The 16,484-nt window shown below is 34.5% G+C and overlaps 4 protein-coding genes across 4 annotated transcripts; 2 read left to right on the plus strand and 2 right to left on the minus strand.

The window, feature by feature from the left end:
• The first annotated feature begins 636 nt into the window (after positions 1-636).
• LOC115631718 (protein daughterless) lies at positions 637-4,483 on the plus strand. The gene is made up of 3 exons (XM_030528552.1): positions 637-868; positions 936-1,012; positions 1,993-4,483. Exon 3 carries the CDS (start codon positions 2,020-2,022, stop codon positions 4,066-4,068), a length of 2,049 nt encoding a protein of 682 aa, XP_030384412.1. The 5' UTR covers positions 637-868; positions 936-1,012; positions 1,993-2,019; the 3' UTR covers positions 4,069-4,483.
• A 2,077-nt stretch (positions 4,484-6,560) lies between these two features.
• Positions 6,561-7,694, plus strand: LOC115630976 (ubiquitin thioesterase otubain-like). The gene is made up of 3 exons (XM_030527555.1): positions 6,561-6,715; positions 6,812-7,111; positions 7,171-7,694. Exons 1-3 carry the CDS (start codon positions 6,662-6,664, stop codon positions 7,588-7,590), a joined length of 774 nt encoding a protein of 257 aa, XP_030383415.1. The 5' UTR covers positions 6,561-6,661; the 3' UTR covers positions 7,591-7,694.
• Positions 7,695-8,527: 833 nt separating this feature from the next.
• Positions 8,528-10,445, minus strand: LOC115630975 (ubiquitin carboxyl-terminal hydrolase 14). The gene is made up of 7 exons (XM_030527554.1): positions 10,391-10,445; positions 10,158-10,333; positions 9,994-10,098; positions 9,549-9,931; positions 9,331-9,487; positions 9,210-9,275; positions 8,528-9,154 (listed from the first exon to the last, which is right to left on the minus strand). The coding sequence occupies exons 1-7, from the start codon at positions 10,404-10,406 to the stop codon at positions 8,606-8,608; spliced, it is 1,452 nt and encodes a 483-aa protein (XP_030383414.1). The 5' UTR covers positions 10,407-10,445; the 3' UTR covers positions 8,528-8,605.
• A 1,433-nt stretch (positions 10,446-11,878) lies between these two features.
• On the minus strand, positions 11,879-15,280 carry LOC115631397 (heart- and neural crest derivatives-expressed protein 2). The gene is made up of 4 exons (XM_030528120.1): positions 15,253-15,280; positions 14,423-14,610; positions 12,960-13,115; positions 11,879-12,189 (listed from the first exon to the last, which is right to left on the minus strand). Exons 1-4 carry the CDS (start codon positions 15,278-15,280, stop codon positions 12,109-12,111), a joined length of 453 nt encoding a protein of 150 aa, XP_030383980.1. The 3' UTR covers positions 11,879-12,108.
• Positions 15,281-16,484: the final 1,204 nt, after the last annotated feature.

A 16,484-nucleotide genomic window follows, 5' to 3' on the forward strand; every position in this document is an offset into this window, starting at 1 on the left:
CGAAGTGATCGTCAGAAACTCATATTCGCTGACCAAGAATGCAGACAACATGGCCACCCTTCATCGGTTGCTGTGAACAGTGGACCGTATGAGCGTAACTGTCAAGTCAAGATTGAACGGATACGATCAAAGGACCGCTTGAACTCAGCTTTAAAACTGGGATTAGAAACAGATATATTAGTCTAGTTATACTGATTAATTATGTCCCTTTTATAAATGAAACTACCAGAATTGTTCTCAAAAAGGCACATACATACATATGTATGGAGCTGCCACTTATTTATTTTATGTACCATGCGAGTAAGGTAGCACTAAAAATGCTCAATTGTACTACATGCAGGAATACCCACAATGAAAATCGTATAGTTCGTGCAGCCTTTGTGCTACGACCTCGAATTATCCGAGTCAATTCAATAACTACACAGTTCTTAATTTTATATTTTTTGTTTAAAATAAGTATTTTCATTAATGGTAGTTTTCTTGGCGTTTTTTTTTTATTTGTATTTACGGAATGTGCGTTTAATTTAAAAACATACTATCGAATTTATCGAAAGCAATCCAAAAACTCAGCACTGGTATGACGCACGAGCAGAACAAAGATGGCGTTCCCGATGGTCACACGAACGAAGCCAGAGCAATATTAAACGAATACTTTTATGTTAAAAATTTGTGCAACGTTGTGAAGAACGTTCTGTTCGCGTATTGGCAATGAATAATAATACCGGACAGAGTGAAAAAACAAACTTCAAATACCTATATCGAAGTTGAATGAAAATTATTCATACATACATACATAAGTGCATAGTGCTTGTCGTGGTCGAACAATTTAGATATGATCCACACCTTTTGCGATTAAAAGAAAGTAGTGGTTAGTAATAATGCGACTATATTGCCAGTTTAGAATGTATTTATTTCAACTAATACAATTTTTGTAGGTTGTGCCCCATCGTCAGCAACAAGGAAAAAGCAACAGCATAAACAATTCGCATTTCAATCACTTATTTTCTGTGAAGTAAGTACATACAGTATGTATGTGTGTATATATATACCTATGTATGTATGTACATGCATATGTATGTTTTTCCCTACGCACGTACCCTTATTTTTCTTTGTATTTACAAACTAATACAATTTATGCTTTTTATTTATAATCGGTAAAAGAGGGAATAATATACAAAAAAATACTTTTTTTAATAGTGGTTGATAAATATTGCAGTTGTATTGTGTTTAGTTTGATAGTGGTAACCCATGAGTGGTGGACCTCAAAAAGTTGGCTATTCTTGATATAGAAATGCCTGTCTTTTTTTGTAGACTGTGCTCAAGTCACGAACTGCAGAGACTTATTTCTGCAAGTAGCCGGATCAGAATTGCTCTAGAAACACTATCGGTCGATTTGGTAAAAAAAAAAGTCAAATAAAAATGCAATATTGATATTTTATGTTACATTTACATCAATTTGTACCAAACTCTTAGTCCGATCGAACTATTATAACATAGCTGCTGTCAAACGATATTCTTTAAAAAGAAGCATTTGAAAGAACGTGCAAACGCTTCCTTATGCCAATTCGTACTTAGTTATTACATTACCATCATTGTTACTGAGATAACTTACTAGATTGTCTATCGTGCAGGTTACGGAAAGTATATCTATTTTGTCTTTATTTTAGACCACCTAGCCACTTCCTTATTCTTTTCGGGACCCAGCCCGCGGACCCCAAAGCTAACTTAGGAAATTGTTTATCATATTAGCAATAATTACATTCGATACTGAATACCTTCACAGCTTTTCTTATGAAACAAGTGAAGATATGGTGCTAAAGGCAGTAATGTGGTAATGTAAAGTTTTACATACGTCTATTAATAGAGATTTATTACTCGTATGACAATAGTTTTTTGAATTCAATTTATGTATGGTTATCTTTGACTCTTACAATTTATGAGTGTCTTAGTTGGTATGTGTTTAAATTAATCAATAAAATGTTTTTGTTGCAGATCTAACCTGCATAAAGTCCTGCAAATATGGCGACCAGTGATGATGAGCCGATGCACTTGTATGAAGTGTTTCAGAATTGTTTCAATAAAATAGCAAACAAACAAACTACGGGTGCAGTAGGAACTGAACGTAGTGGCGGATACAGTTCATCATATGGAGGTCTTGGGGTAGAAAATGGAATTTATCCAACTGATTTTAATTCCATTCATGAAGGAAACGGCAACAATAATCGATTTGCAAATACATCAACGGTCGATCAGTATTTTGATTCTGCTGCGTCTGGTAGCACTGGATGGTATCAATCGCAAATGGGAAGCGGCGCCAGTTACATGGGCCAAGCTACGTATCAAAACAGCACTCCAATACCATCTCATGCTATGGACCCCCAGCAAGTTCATACCGCTGATGGACTGCCGCCTGGAACGCATATTGGAATGCAACTTAGTAGCGAAAGTAATCATGTCGCCATGATAAGTCCGGTGTCAACGTCTCTTCCACCTATGAGTTCATTCAGAGGTAGTGGTGGCAATTTACCGAGCATCGGTGGCCAAGGGCCATCATCAACGGTGAACTCTTCAGCTATTTATAACCCACCCCAAGGACATAATCAAACCACAGTACAATCACAGCATAATGCACTATCGACGGCTGGGCCGCATGGTCACCATTCTCTTAACCATACCACGCTTCCTCATGCTCATTCCCATCACAGTCAGCAACAGAGTCCTGCTGTGCAGAATACGGATGCCTTTGGTGGAATAAGTGTTGGCGCCGGTGTGAAAGTGGCAGGATCTAGTAATCCTTCGGCCACAATACTGCGCCAGCAAATGTACATGACGACTAGTGCAACTGATCAAAGTATTAGTAGCTTTAGCTCAAACCCCTCAACGCCCGTTAATTCCCCACCGCCGTTAACTCAAACAGGAATTGGGGATGCAGCTGTTTCTGCAGGTGGAGGTTGGGGTCAAAGCGTGTTAAATGGTAGTGCCACTTCAAACTACGCAACCGATTTGGTGCCTGTATCTAGTTTACATGCTATGGCCTCTGTTTATCAGGGAACTCGCATGGAGGAACGCTTAGATGATGCTCTGAATGTGCTTAGAAATCATTGTGAGCCAGAAATATTGGCAAACGTTAACTCATCTCTCACATCAATGGACAATATTGACACGTTATCTTCCTTTGTGCCGAATTCGCCTTCATCAAATTTAATAAGTTCTGCAGGAAGCAGTGCGGCACCTGTGGCAACGTCATCTAATACACTTGCGCATGACGTTCTATCAATGGGTACATCTGGTACCCCTGTCCAAGCAGTCGGTAATGCAGGTTTGCCGACTATAAAAATGGAACGAAATGCATCTACTTCAACAACTTCAGTAAAGCAAACTAAGAAACGGAAAGATCACACGACTGTCAGTGGTGTTGCACCAGCAGGGATATCCACAACTTCATCACTGGCTAACTTAGATAATGCAGATACAAAACCCACAAGCTCAGTAGAATCTTCAAATGCCAACCAACTGCAACAACTACCGCAGGGCGCCAAGGCTGTAAAACGACCACGCCGCTATTGCTCCTCTGCAGATGACGATGATGATGCCGAACCAGCGGTTAAAGCGATTCGTGAAAAGGAACGACGCCAGGCTAACAACGCCCGTGAACGCATTCGAATTCGTGATATTAATGAAGCGTTGAAAGAACTGGGTCGTATGTGCATGACCCATCTAAAATCGGATAAACCCCAAACTAAATTGGGCATCCTTAATATGGCTGTTGAGGTAATTATGACCCTAGAGCAGCAGGTGCGTGAAAGAAACCTAAATCCAAAGGCTGCATGCTTAAAACGGCGGGAAGAAGAAAAAGCGGAAGATGGACCAAAACTAAATGTTCAACATCACATGATACCGCAGCCGCCAGCAGGAGTTGCTAGCTCTTACCACAATCAACCTGCACAAATTATACAGCCGCAGGTCATAAGTAACATTTCTTTGCCAGCTAGCCAGAGCAGTAACACATTGCCACCGCACTTGCAGCAGCAACAACACCACCTCGGACACTCTCAACACCCACAATAGCATGCACATTGCAGCGGCCCAAAATCGCCCCTATCTTCCATAACAACTCAAATTAGGCAAGACTCTAAAAAGTACTCATCGACCTATGGGCTCGAGCATCAGCTGTTAACCAATTTTTTCAGGCGTTGTCACTCGCAACCAAACCTTCAGGCAACGTCGTTGCGCAGTACACACCAGCAACACCAGTTCTAATGCGTTGCCCGGCTCTCAATCCGATATCTTAGTATTTTAAAATGTATGGAAAATTAATTTCCAATAGCAATTGTACATAACCGTTTAATCAAATTTACTCCTGCCCTTCGCGACCATGGAGGAGAGGTTATATTTTAAGATTTGCTTTAGATTTTTATGAATATTTGAGGATTTGAAGTCGTTGAAAATCACAATAGCCATATTATAAAATATGTAATAATTATATGTAAGTAGTTTTATTTTCAAAAGGAAACATTCATATTCACGTAAATGTATTCTCTATTTTAATGATATATATATTTATATATGTATATATATATATATATATATATATATATATATATATATATATATATATATATATATATATATATATATATATATATTATATATTTATATATATCTGATTTTATATTACCTATCTGTTGTCACGGTTATTAATTATATAATATTTTACGATACAATGAAATTCAGATAACACGATAGCTATTATTTTATTGCCGGCAATGTAGGTTTTTCGCATTGCATTTAAACTTTGATTAATGCGCGTCAGGATTTGTGTAAGGGCAGTAAAATCTCGTTATTGTGGTTATCTACTAAGAGCTTCGATTGTACATAAAAAAAAGTATGATGATTTTAGCGCTCTTGCATGTTTGGTAATTCCTTAGAAATGAAAACATTGGTTCTGATTTCGTTGACTACATATTATTGAATACTATTTTTCGAAACCGCTCAATACCTTTTCTTTTTATTCATTTTTTTTAATTTAGCGATATTTTACTTGCCAGTACAGATTTCTGTTTCAGTAGTGCGTTTTTAAGTGCAAACATTTTAAAAATACTTTTCCATTACCATATGTTATAGATATATGTATATCATAGCACATAATGGTTGCCACGTCGTTAACTTTATATATTCATATGTATATATAAAAGACGCGGACAGCTGTAGCGGCACATGTAAAAAAAAGCGAAAAATACATATATATGTATGTTTTAATTATACGATATTATACGACATCTTGTTATTATTCTGTTGCAAGTTTACCCTCCCGGAGGCTAAGGATAATTTGTAAGGCCAACTTAAGCAGGGACGGGAGACCAGTTCAGATGCGTTTGAAAATGAATTGAGAGATGCTTACAATTGTCTGTTACTGCGGTAATGACTGGGCTCCGCACACGTGTGTTGAAAAAACTGAAACATAGCGCAGCTCATTATTTCCAATGCATTTCAGCGGGAGCTCTTAGATAGTGTCCCAAATGGCATTGGAGTTATTCGCCTGCAGCGTGTTACAATAATGTCCCTCAGTTCGCGGGTCTCCTCAACGGATAGAAATAATAATGTTGGTTTTCAACTATCTTAAATTTTGAGTAAAACAGCTTTTTCGTTAATTTTATTAATAGTCTAATACAATACATACATACATATGTGGTCTTAACGTTATTCGTACTTTCTTGGGTCACAGAAGAGAAGTCATTCAAAACAAACTTCTATGTCGTCTTTTCGATGCACTCTACAACTTTAAAAGCTTTGAAAATGCACCGGGGAATTATTTACCCATAGAAAGCATAGAAGTTTTGTGAAAACTGCCTGTTGCTGCAATCTTTCATTGAGGACACGTCAAATCAGTGGAATAGTCACACATAAGAAGTAAATACGTTAGCTGCGGAGTGGTGCACCTCATCGCTCCTATACGCCGATTTGGAATCGGTAACATTATAACGCGACAGCTTTGTAAAAAAGGGATCAGTTGAATTCCTGTGTTCTGCATGAATCGCATTGGGCCTCGTAATGTTATTTATTTATTGCCGTTACAGCTTTATACTAAGTTAATAAAATTGATTAATTATGCAAAATTCTGAAATGAGTTTAATAAAAATTAATTTTAAAAGTTTGTAAGGACACCAATTTTCATAAATACTAATGGTATTCCAAATCTACATCAGTGGAGGAATAGTACATACTTGCAGCGTGAAACGAATCCGTTATTTACTCCATTATAACACAAGCACCAAATAGGGATTAATGGTTTCATATCATCAATAATTTATAAAATTTCTAGTCTTATACATTTACCGACTATACACAAAAACCATATTTGGATACGTGAATGCTTTACAATTTATATTTGGGTTTTTTAATTTGTGGCTAATTTAAATTGTTAAATTACAAATATGCAACTTTGCAGGAATACCACTAAGATGTTGTGGAGAAATGCAGTTAATGGAAAGAAACCCATCGATAGTATCTTGGGTGTTATCGATATTTTTGCACCTCTAATGAGTTGGGTTTACGTTCTATGCATACATGTGAGATAAAGGTCTCTGAAACACAGTTTTTAAATTTAACCCATTTGGTACGTTTAGGCAAGCTTCATAAATCAGAGTATAATATTTGAAAAATGGAACCGAAAGATGAGGAAATCATGAAACAGCAACGTGAAATAGAAAAAGAGGTGCGTATGAGTTTCATTTTAATAATTCGCTGACTTACATACATATGTATATACATACATACATACATATATCATTACAAATTACCATTGCTTTAGGTTTGTGATTCGACACCTTTGGTCAGTGAAAAAATATCCCTATCATGTTTAAGAACAGAATATATGGGCGACGACGTGTTTAGCGCTAAGATTCAAGATCTTTTGAAGAAGTATAAGTTCATCAGACGCACTCGTCCCGACGGCAATTGCTTCTTTAGAGCCTTTGCATATTCATATTTGGAATATTTGATTACGAATTATACTGCTTATCAAGAGTTTCGAAAACTAGCGGAATCATCTAAAGATAAACTTGTAGAGCTTGGTTTTCCGAGGTTCACGTTGGAAGATTTTCATGAAACTGTAAGTCCGTCCCGTCATTTTATATTAATCAAGATTATATTTATTTTGTTTTAAAATAGTTTATGGAAGTTATTAAGCGCGTAGATCCAGATTGTACTGGAGCTGAAGGATCTGAAAAGCTTCAAAATGAGCTACACCAAATATTTAATGAGCAGGGTTATTCTGATTATGTGGTGGTTTACCTGCGCCTTATAACGTCGGGAAAACTACAAGAAGAGGCGGAATTTTATCAAAACTTTATTGAAGGAAGCTTTACTATAGAAGAGTTCCGTCACCAAGAAGTTGAACCTATGTATAAGGAATCGGACCACATCCACATTATAGCATTATGTACAGCTATAGGGGCAGGAGTACGTGTTGAATATCTGGACAGAGGCGAAGGTAGTACCGTTAAGGCGCACGATTTCCCTGAAGGTTCGGAGCCAAAAGTTTATCTTATTTATAGACCAGGTCATTACGACATATTGTATCCTAACTGAATTAGGACCTTATAATTAAGTGACGAAAATCGTCCTTGCTATATTTTCATAGCCGAGTACGTAAATATGTATTTTAATACAAAAATATATTCTATTAAAAGGTATCTTTATATTATTCATTTTAGTTGATTAACATAATCTGTATATCTATAGTATTGATTGTACTGAATGACTAACTGACTGACTGATAAATACACAACCTTATAAGCTAGAATGTTCAATTTAGACACATAATTCCTTCTATGAAGGATGTGAGCATTTAGAAGTGGGTTTTTTGGAAAAATCAAACCGCTAGTGGGTAGAAACTGCGGTCAAATATAATTTGTTTAAAATAAATAAAAATGTCAAATACGAAAATGTCTTCTACTGGTGAGTTTTGTTGTAGAAAAACAGTGAAATAGAATATTCAAAAACGCCGGCTAATATTAATATGAATACATTCCAGAAAAAGCGTTTAGGATAATAGTGGATGGTGTTGATTTAGGTTGTAACTAAGCAGCGTCGCATTTGGTTCCCTTGAATTGATAAATACGAGCATAAATACATAGGTATTTTACTTTTAGTTTCTGAAATATAACCCATTAAATATATTAATACTAATTTATAATAAAAAGACCAACATGTCTAGATCAGCTTGTGTTATACTTTAAAGCGTCCATAGAAACTATCGGGTTATTTTGTAATAACTGTTGGTTTTTGAAACGATCTCTATTTAATTTTATATTTGGTTTAATAAATTGTTACAATATAAACATCCGTTTGGACCATATCGGAATAGATCAAATAACTGTTAAAGATCAAGTTATAAGCCCAATTTAATTGGAATATTTTTCTTTTTTTTGTTATTGAACAATGTTTTTGCTTTCTCGGGTCGCTGACCAACTCGACCTAAAGTTATCTCAAAGAAAGCCCCTTAAAAATTGGATGAAATAATCAATTTTACGCCAAAGTGGTACATATGTATGTGTGTGTGTATTACATAATTTTTATAATTGTATAAACATTTCGTAAAGAACTACATTTTTTCGTAGGGCTTTTCCAATTGTTTAGGTCCATAAAGCAGGACGTAAGCACAATGCCAATCTCCACCACCAGAAAGTCGTAGAATTTCATCAGTAGTTACAGATGTCACATCGTCGTCGTCAAATTTAAACCATACATCACCATTGGACCGTACCCAAGCAACATAATGCCCGGACGAACTTGACCGACCCTTGTGGGTCAACACAGCTTTCAGAGTATAGTAGCCAGAATTGTTGCTTCCCATATCATCATCAAACCAGAATTGTTCATATTTATCAGCGTTTTCATCCTTGACTTCCTCATAAGTAGTTATTTTATTTAATTTCGTATCAACGTCCATTTTTTTATCTTCAAATTCTTTGAACTTTTCACGCATTGGGCACAACTTCTTTTGCAACTCAGGCGTACACAATTCAAAGGCATCAAAATCAATTGGAAACTTAATATCTTTCAAAACTTTAGCATTAATACCTTCCTTCCCTTTGAATTGAAAACGCACAAATTGAACTGTTAGATAAGCGGGAAGTCTACTGACTAGATACTGAAATAAAGAAATATTTAAATGAAATTACAAAATACAAGTTACAATTTCTCACAGTTCTGGTATATTGTGCATCTCGTCCTAAAGTTTTAGAATTCTTTACCAACTGTTCCTTCATTTTCTAAGATTACAATATATATGTTTATTAATTCAAAATAATAGGTCATTTTACATACCGATTTCAAGCCACTTTGCATATACTTAACTTCTGTTGATATAAAACAGCTGAGCTGCAAAAATGGCTCTGATGTGACGGTGGCCTCTTCATCAGGTGCTTCGTCCGAACACATTTTTACTTCAAATGTTCCGCCAAAAAATTGTTGAATAAAAGAACTTTAAACAAACGTGCAACAAAAACAGCATTAAAAGTGGATTTGAATATTATAATACATACCTGTGCGAAGCTTTCTGAGTAACATTGTTTAAAGGGGTCAGTGGCTGCAGTTTTTGCTGCAACATTTTCAAAATCTCTGACCAACACTCGTTGGCATCCTGTTGTCTATATGTGCCATTCTCTCCTGTCTGAGCAAATTGTGGTGATGCTCGATGTAAGGCCTGCAACAGGACAATTGGCGTAATACAAGTACCCTTTTCCATTTGAGCGAATATGATTCTCATTGCAGAGGAGATAGCAAGAGCTGACGACGCAGAGGCAGATCCGTCATCCCGAAAGTTATCCAGTGCTTTTCGAAGCTCAGGAACCGCCCTTAAACATTGGACAGTAGCGTTCATATAGCACGTGTTTCCAAGATTTGTTAACCCCGCTGGCATTTGCATCTAAAAATTGTCCGTTTAATCTAGTTGAGTTTTCGAAGCGCTTTAGTTTTGTATTCACTTACTGCAGCAGAAGCTTCCATCTCGTTCATATCCTCAATGAATTTGACTGGCATTGTAGGCACTTCCGGCACTTTTTCCTTACTACCCAACATCAAAACTATAGCCCCCTGCAACCAAATGGATTACTACATCTTAAGCCTTTAAAATTAAAGCTTTAGAAACATACATTTTTAAGCTCTAAATTCCACTCCTCATCCTTCAATATACCGCCTTTACACATAATTTTTTGGCGCTCCGGCTCAACCCCTGTGAGCGCAAATAGTTGCGCTTTAAATAATATTGGATTTTCATCCGTATTCACATCGATGTCCGGATAAACTTCGCGGCCCCATTTTACTTTTACTGTAATCAAAATAAACAGCTTTATTTACGTTGAAAATGTAATATTTAGAAACAAACCTTTAAAATTCGGCATACCAAGATTGAAAACTAAATACTACCTTCTATACAAAAGTTCAAAGTCATACTAGCGGTGGGAAAAAGTAATAAGCTACAAAATATCGATATCTTAAAATTCATTCATTTTATTTGAATGTTTGTAGAAACGATTTTACAATGTTTCCACTAATAGCATTATGTAAATCTCAATGAGGGCTGATGGATGTTTAGTTATTTGTAAAGGGTAACAATCAATAAAATAGTTATTCGATCTTTATTTGTATGAAGAAACAATCAATAATAATTATCAGATGTGAAACAGTCTTATGAAATTTTATTGTTTGTGACACCTAAGCCTTAAACCTAATTGCATTGTGTATTATAAGTAATTATTTTTAAGAAATAGCCCCCACCTTTTTTGCTTCACATGTATTTTTTGAATATATAAAACATACAAAGCCATCCACGAATTGATAGAAACTACAGTAATAGTCATTTATCGATTGCAAAGTCATGGCTTGCAATCGCACAAAATGACAAAATTGAGGAAAAACTGGTTAGAGCATTTGGTCTGTACACTTTTTGACAACAAAACTCACTCGATATTTCTTGTGTAAATTTGGACTGCCGTATTAAATAATCGCGGTATCGAATATTTACCAGCTGTACGCAGGTATTTTAAAACAAGTGGGTAAATCCGAAACTGATTGAGCCAATTATCGGTGTATTTTATTTCTTTACCAGCACATTTTTAATCTCTGTACCTGAAAGGTACAAGAGTATGTTAAGTTTGTGCAGAGTGAAAATGTAACAGGCAGAAACCGGCAGGGTCGCCGACCCCCAAAGTAACGTATGTATGTAGGTATATTCTTAATCAGCATGACAATATAGTCAATGTAGCCCTGTCTGTCTGACCGTATTAACGCCTACATACATACATACAGGGTGCGCCATCTTTTATGTCGGTATGTAAACATACATATGCATAAGCTATTTTTTAAATGAATCGTGCATTATTTAATCAAAATTTTAATTTTTTCGCCCCCCCTTTGGTAAAAGCTGCCTACGCCCTTGTAGTATTATATGTACATTAATATATGAATCACGGATATACGGATATACTTTGTATATCCTTAGAAATAAGTATGATATACATGGATACATGGATGTGAATGCCTTAGAAATTGATTTGTGCCAGGTAGTTAGCAAATGAATGATGCATACATACTTATCTTCATTAAAACAACATGAAAACAATTTATTTTATATGAATAAATTTGAATTTTTATAAAACTTTTTTTCGGTTTACCGATTACATAAGGAAATGTGGCAGGTTATTTATTAATTTAACCAAATATATTCATATATTTATACTCGCTATACAGTTTATTTATGTTAGTTTCCGTAGAAGTAGTGATAATACCAATAAATATTATAAAGTAGGACTACGTTTTAATTTACCAACTATTTCCAAGAAGATACTGTATCATGGTGACTAATTTTGCTTTCATTTACATCAATGATACATACAGCTCTATATAAGTTTAAGTGAATAGTTTTTTAAAAACTATTTTGAGTAAAATTAGACTGAAAGGTGATAGGCGAGACTTTCGTTGGTTACAATAAGTAATTGGTTGTGTATGATTTTTAAAATATTTTCTGTTGACAAACAAGATAAATTACATATATATTTTTGGGATCCAAGTATCTGCAACAAGTTTGCATATTTATATAATTGCTTAATTCTGGTCCGGTATAAGCTCTGATGCCCAAACATCTTGAGGCCATCCTGTACGCCCCTTCGCAGCTATGTAAATGTTCTGTAACAACAATGCACGAGTTAGTGGTGGGTTTTGGCTTTAATTCTATTTATGAAAACATACATTGATACCGCATAAAATTGGGGCGGCTTTACAAAGAGATAAACAAGACAAGCGAAAACACTTGACTCTAAGCATACATACAGACAATGTACATACATACATATACAGCTGCGTTGTTTGGACTATTGTGCGCAATATTTGTATTGTACTTGTTGTATGTATGTATATGTATATCTGTATGTTCATTTGTGTGAATGAACGAATATATTTAAGAACATACAGATTTGAAAATGTATCCAAAAGTGCAGCTGGCTGAGTCCATAAACGATACATAAATATATGTATGCTTGTAGTATGAATAGATACAGACATTTGCTATGTATGTATGTAAGTAACCACAAATACAGTTTATTATTTTGTGATGTAGCATGACCATGAATTACCGCAGACACTCGCCACTTTAATTGATAATCCATGCCTTTTCTCCCCTAACAAAGACAAAAAACATTTAGTTAATTGGCAATGTGGCAACATTTTAATGTACATGCACCAAAGTAGTGGTTAGGGGGAAGCAAAAGCTAAATTGATGCTCATTTCGAATTATATTCATATAATAATATCACAGGCAAATTTTCTTAACCCAGCAGCGATATCGATGCCATGCTATCAAGTTAAATTTGATTTAAAATACCCCCTCAACTAAATCGAAATTAAAGCCATGCACGATTAACATATACATAGTATACATAGTATATAAAAATACGAACATTTATTTCATTTTCCAAGGCATGCTTCCTTCCCGCACAGGTTTTGCGATGCAAATTTTTAAGTTCTGCGCGAAATCCACTTTTCGGATCCAAATCGCCATCAAGTACATCTACCAAATAATTGATGTACAAAATTGCCAATCTTAATGTTTTTATCTAAAATAGGAAAACGGAACAACATACATATTAGCATATATACATACGTACCTTTGCTAAAAAGGTATTGTGATTTAAAATTACCTACAATACAATTGTGGGCACATTTAGATATCTTTGTTTATAAGAGCTAGAGAAATTTAAAGCATACACTTGCTTAAAATTGGGCTAAAAATCCGTCGGTGTCGTGCATGTTCGAGAGGTGTTATGTTTATATAATAGAAAAGGCGCAAAACAAAAGATTGTTGGTTCGTGTTTAAAAGAAACAAAAACCCTGCTCCTTTGTGAAGAAGATTGTAACACACGCTGGCATGTATTTCAGCGCTCTCCTATGTATAGTACATACTTTAGTATATATGGAAATGGCTTCATTTTATAAACAATTTTTCCGTTTCTTATTAGGCTCACTCTCACAAAATGTGTGTAGAAAATGCTTATACACATACGTATTTACATTGCTTTCTAGTTATGTTTGGATAAAACAGCGATTTGACAAAAAAAAACTACTTCTAGCAATAAAAGTGACTAAACACCTTTTACTTTTAGTTTAGTTGCAATTTAGGTGTGTATACGGAGTACATATATAGATATGTTATTGTAATTTGTTATATTCATGCATGTACTTAAGTAACATGGTGTATACAATTAATTGTTTTGATACAAAATGTGTATCGAAAACTTTGTGATTGCAGTCTTCCCACTGCCACAAGGTCTTTAACCCTGGCAAGATGGTAATATACATAGCTAAGTTCATATATATGTTTAATTTAGTAATTAAAGGTTAGGAGAGTTTTGAGTTTAGAGTTGTCAAAAATACATAGAGTTTTGTTTTTAATCAAGGCTGAATTTGGCGGATTGCTCTGCCTGAAGAGGCATCGCCCGGGGTTATTTTCAGATCTCAGAGTCTCCGTTCGATATGATCTTAACCATTTTCTAATCTGTTGTTGGGACTTGTATATACCGCTAACTGAGCAATTATACACCTCTTTCCCACAGAAAAACTTCAGGGGAATGCGTTTATATTTGTTTTGCTTTTAACGCCGGCATTTCATTGGTGACAATTCATAGCGCCTATGTTCATGTGATTAAAATATTTCATATTGCAGTTCTGACTGACATCGGTGAAAGCGTGAACCAAATACTTTTCGTTCAGAAAAAACCTGTACATTTTTAGGGTGCCGTAGTGTGGGCGATAAGCATTTGGCATTATCTTAAACAACAAACTTAAGAAAATCATAGAAAAATATAAGCTTTGGCTCGCTTTTGAGTGGATGTCAATTTTAATTATTTCACTTCTTAATATTTACCTTGGATAGTTTTGTATCTGAAGGAACATTTGGTATTTTGTCGCGTAAACAAGAAAATGCATTATTAATACTTTGGGTACGCCTTCTTTCCTTTTTGTTTGCCGTGTTTCTCTTTTTGATAATTCGAACAGTTGGAGGTGCAATAATTTTAGTATTATTTAACGACTGATAGCTTTGTTTCTCGGAATCTGGAAGTATGTACATATAAATATGTAAACATGTAAGAAATTACAGCAACACTTGTCAACAAAACCAGAAAAATATTGGAGTGAAACCTTACGAAATGTTTTTGTATGCTTCAACTGCTCATCTACACAGGCATACAAATATAAATGTGTATATGTAAACATATCTACATACATATTCATAATTATATAAATTTAAAAAAAAACTGCTATTGATGTATGTATTTCATTAAGAAATAAACTCAAATTATTCAGCCTATATCAAACAAATAGAGAACACTTATAAGTATTTGAGTGTTTGTATTTGAAAATACAAATCCAAAACTTATTGTGAATCTCAGATATTTTCTGGCAGATTTAAAAGCGTTATTTGGATTAGGTTACGCTATTTCTATGGCTTTATATATGGTATTTTTGAATAGTTTTTTTTAGCGTATCTCTTTTTTGATGGGACATTTACAAATGAGGTCTTACGATTTCAATAGTAGAAAAATCATCATTATTTACTTATTTGACGTTAAATTATTGAACGTTAAACCATCCCTAGACGCTTCCATCAATAGTGACAGTTTTGATAGTATCTATAATTTTCTTTATCTTTCTGCTGCTCCTTTTAAAAATGTTGTGTATTGGTATATATTTTACGGATGTGCCACTCGAGACCTGATAACATTTAGGACACAGTACTACATACATATGTATGTACATAAGATATATGGTCACTTTATGTGGAGAAAAAGTAAAGATGTTCGTTGCCTTTGGGGCTCTGAAGCTTATAAAATATATGAGCTTAGAAATGTAAATACTTTCCCTTTTTGAAATGCCATTAAAACATAATAATTTAAATACAATTTAGCGGTATGGCTAAGCTTTAGCTTTTGACTTAAATTCAAAAATGAAATAGATGTGTGTGGAGATATATGAGTACTTCGACCAAAGCAGCTCCTACTAAAGGATAGGTATTCTATAAAGCAGATAAGGCTCATTTACATTTCGTGGGTTATTCCGCGGTTCTTTCCTTGAACACCAATTAAGCATACCCAAAAAGGGGACGAAGTATGAAATTAAACAAATTATTTGTTGGAAAATACATACACTATTTCGTTCAAATAATGATGTATTTGAACTGTGATTTCATTTTGTAAATATATATTTTCAATGAAACTAAATTGGAAACTGTCACGACGAAGCTTTGTGAACTCTTATGAAATCAGAGTACCAGATGCCTTAAACCTGGATTACTTTTATGAAAAGTTAAAAAAGAACTGAAATAGTTGCAAGGGAACAAAGCCCAAATTAAAATTGCAATCAGAAAATTGAAATTTAAAACAATTACGAAGAGGTACTATTATCAGTGGAAATTAAGCAATGCTATAAAATACTTCCATAATATTTGTTGATGATATATTATTGTCACTTTAATCCATAAATGCAGTAAATACTATTTAATTCACTATTTTGTACATACACGTTAAATGGTTAATATCCAATTCTGGTATACTTTCATATAGATTGCTATAATACGGAGGTGTTTCAGTCCATACAACACTTGTATATTTTGACATTTTACTAGAAATGAAATAGTCACATTTATATTCTTAACAGCTTTTAATATTTAATTAATTAAATTTTAATTTGAAAGATTAGTCAATATGTAATATTTATTTATTTATTTATAACGCATAAATATGTACATATAAGAGGTGCGTTCTTATTCACAAACTGTTCACTGCTCCTAAAGAAATTCTACAAATATGAAAATCATTCCAAAAACAACAAAGAGGCCAAGCATAGCCCACAAGGCACTCTACTATAGTAAAATAAAAAAAAACACCCTTAAGCTCAACCAATCCCGAAGCATGCAGTTTAATTTCATT

This window comes from Scaptodrosophila lebanonensis, unplaced genomic scaffold, assembly GCF_003285725.1.
Source record: "Scaptodrosophila lebanonensis strain 11010-0011.00,11010-0021.00 unplaced genomic scaffold, SlebRS2 tig00001412-arrow-pilon, whole genome shotgun sequence".
In the NCBI taxonomy this organism is placed as follows: domain Eukaryota; kingdom Metazoa; phylum Arthropoda; class Insecta; order Diptera; family Drosophilidae; genus Scaptodrosophila; species Scaptodrosophila lebanonensis.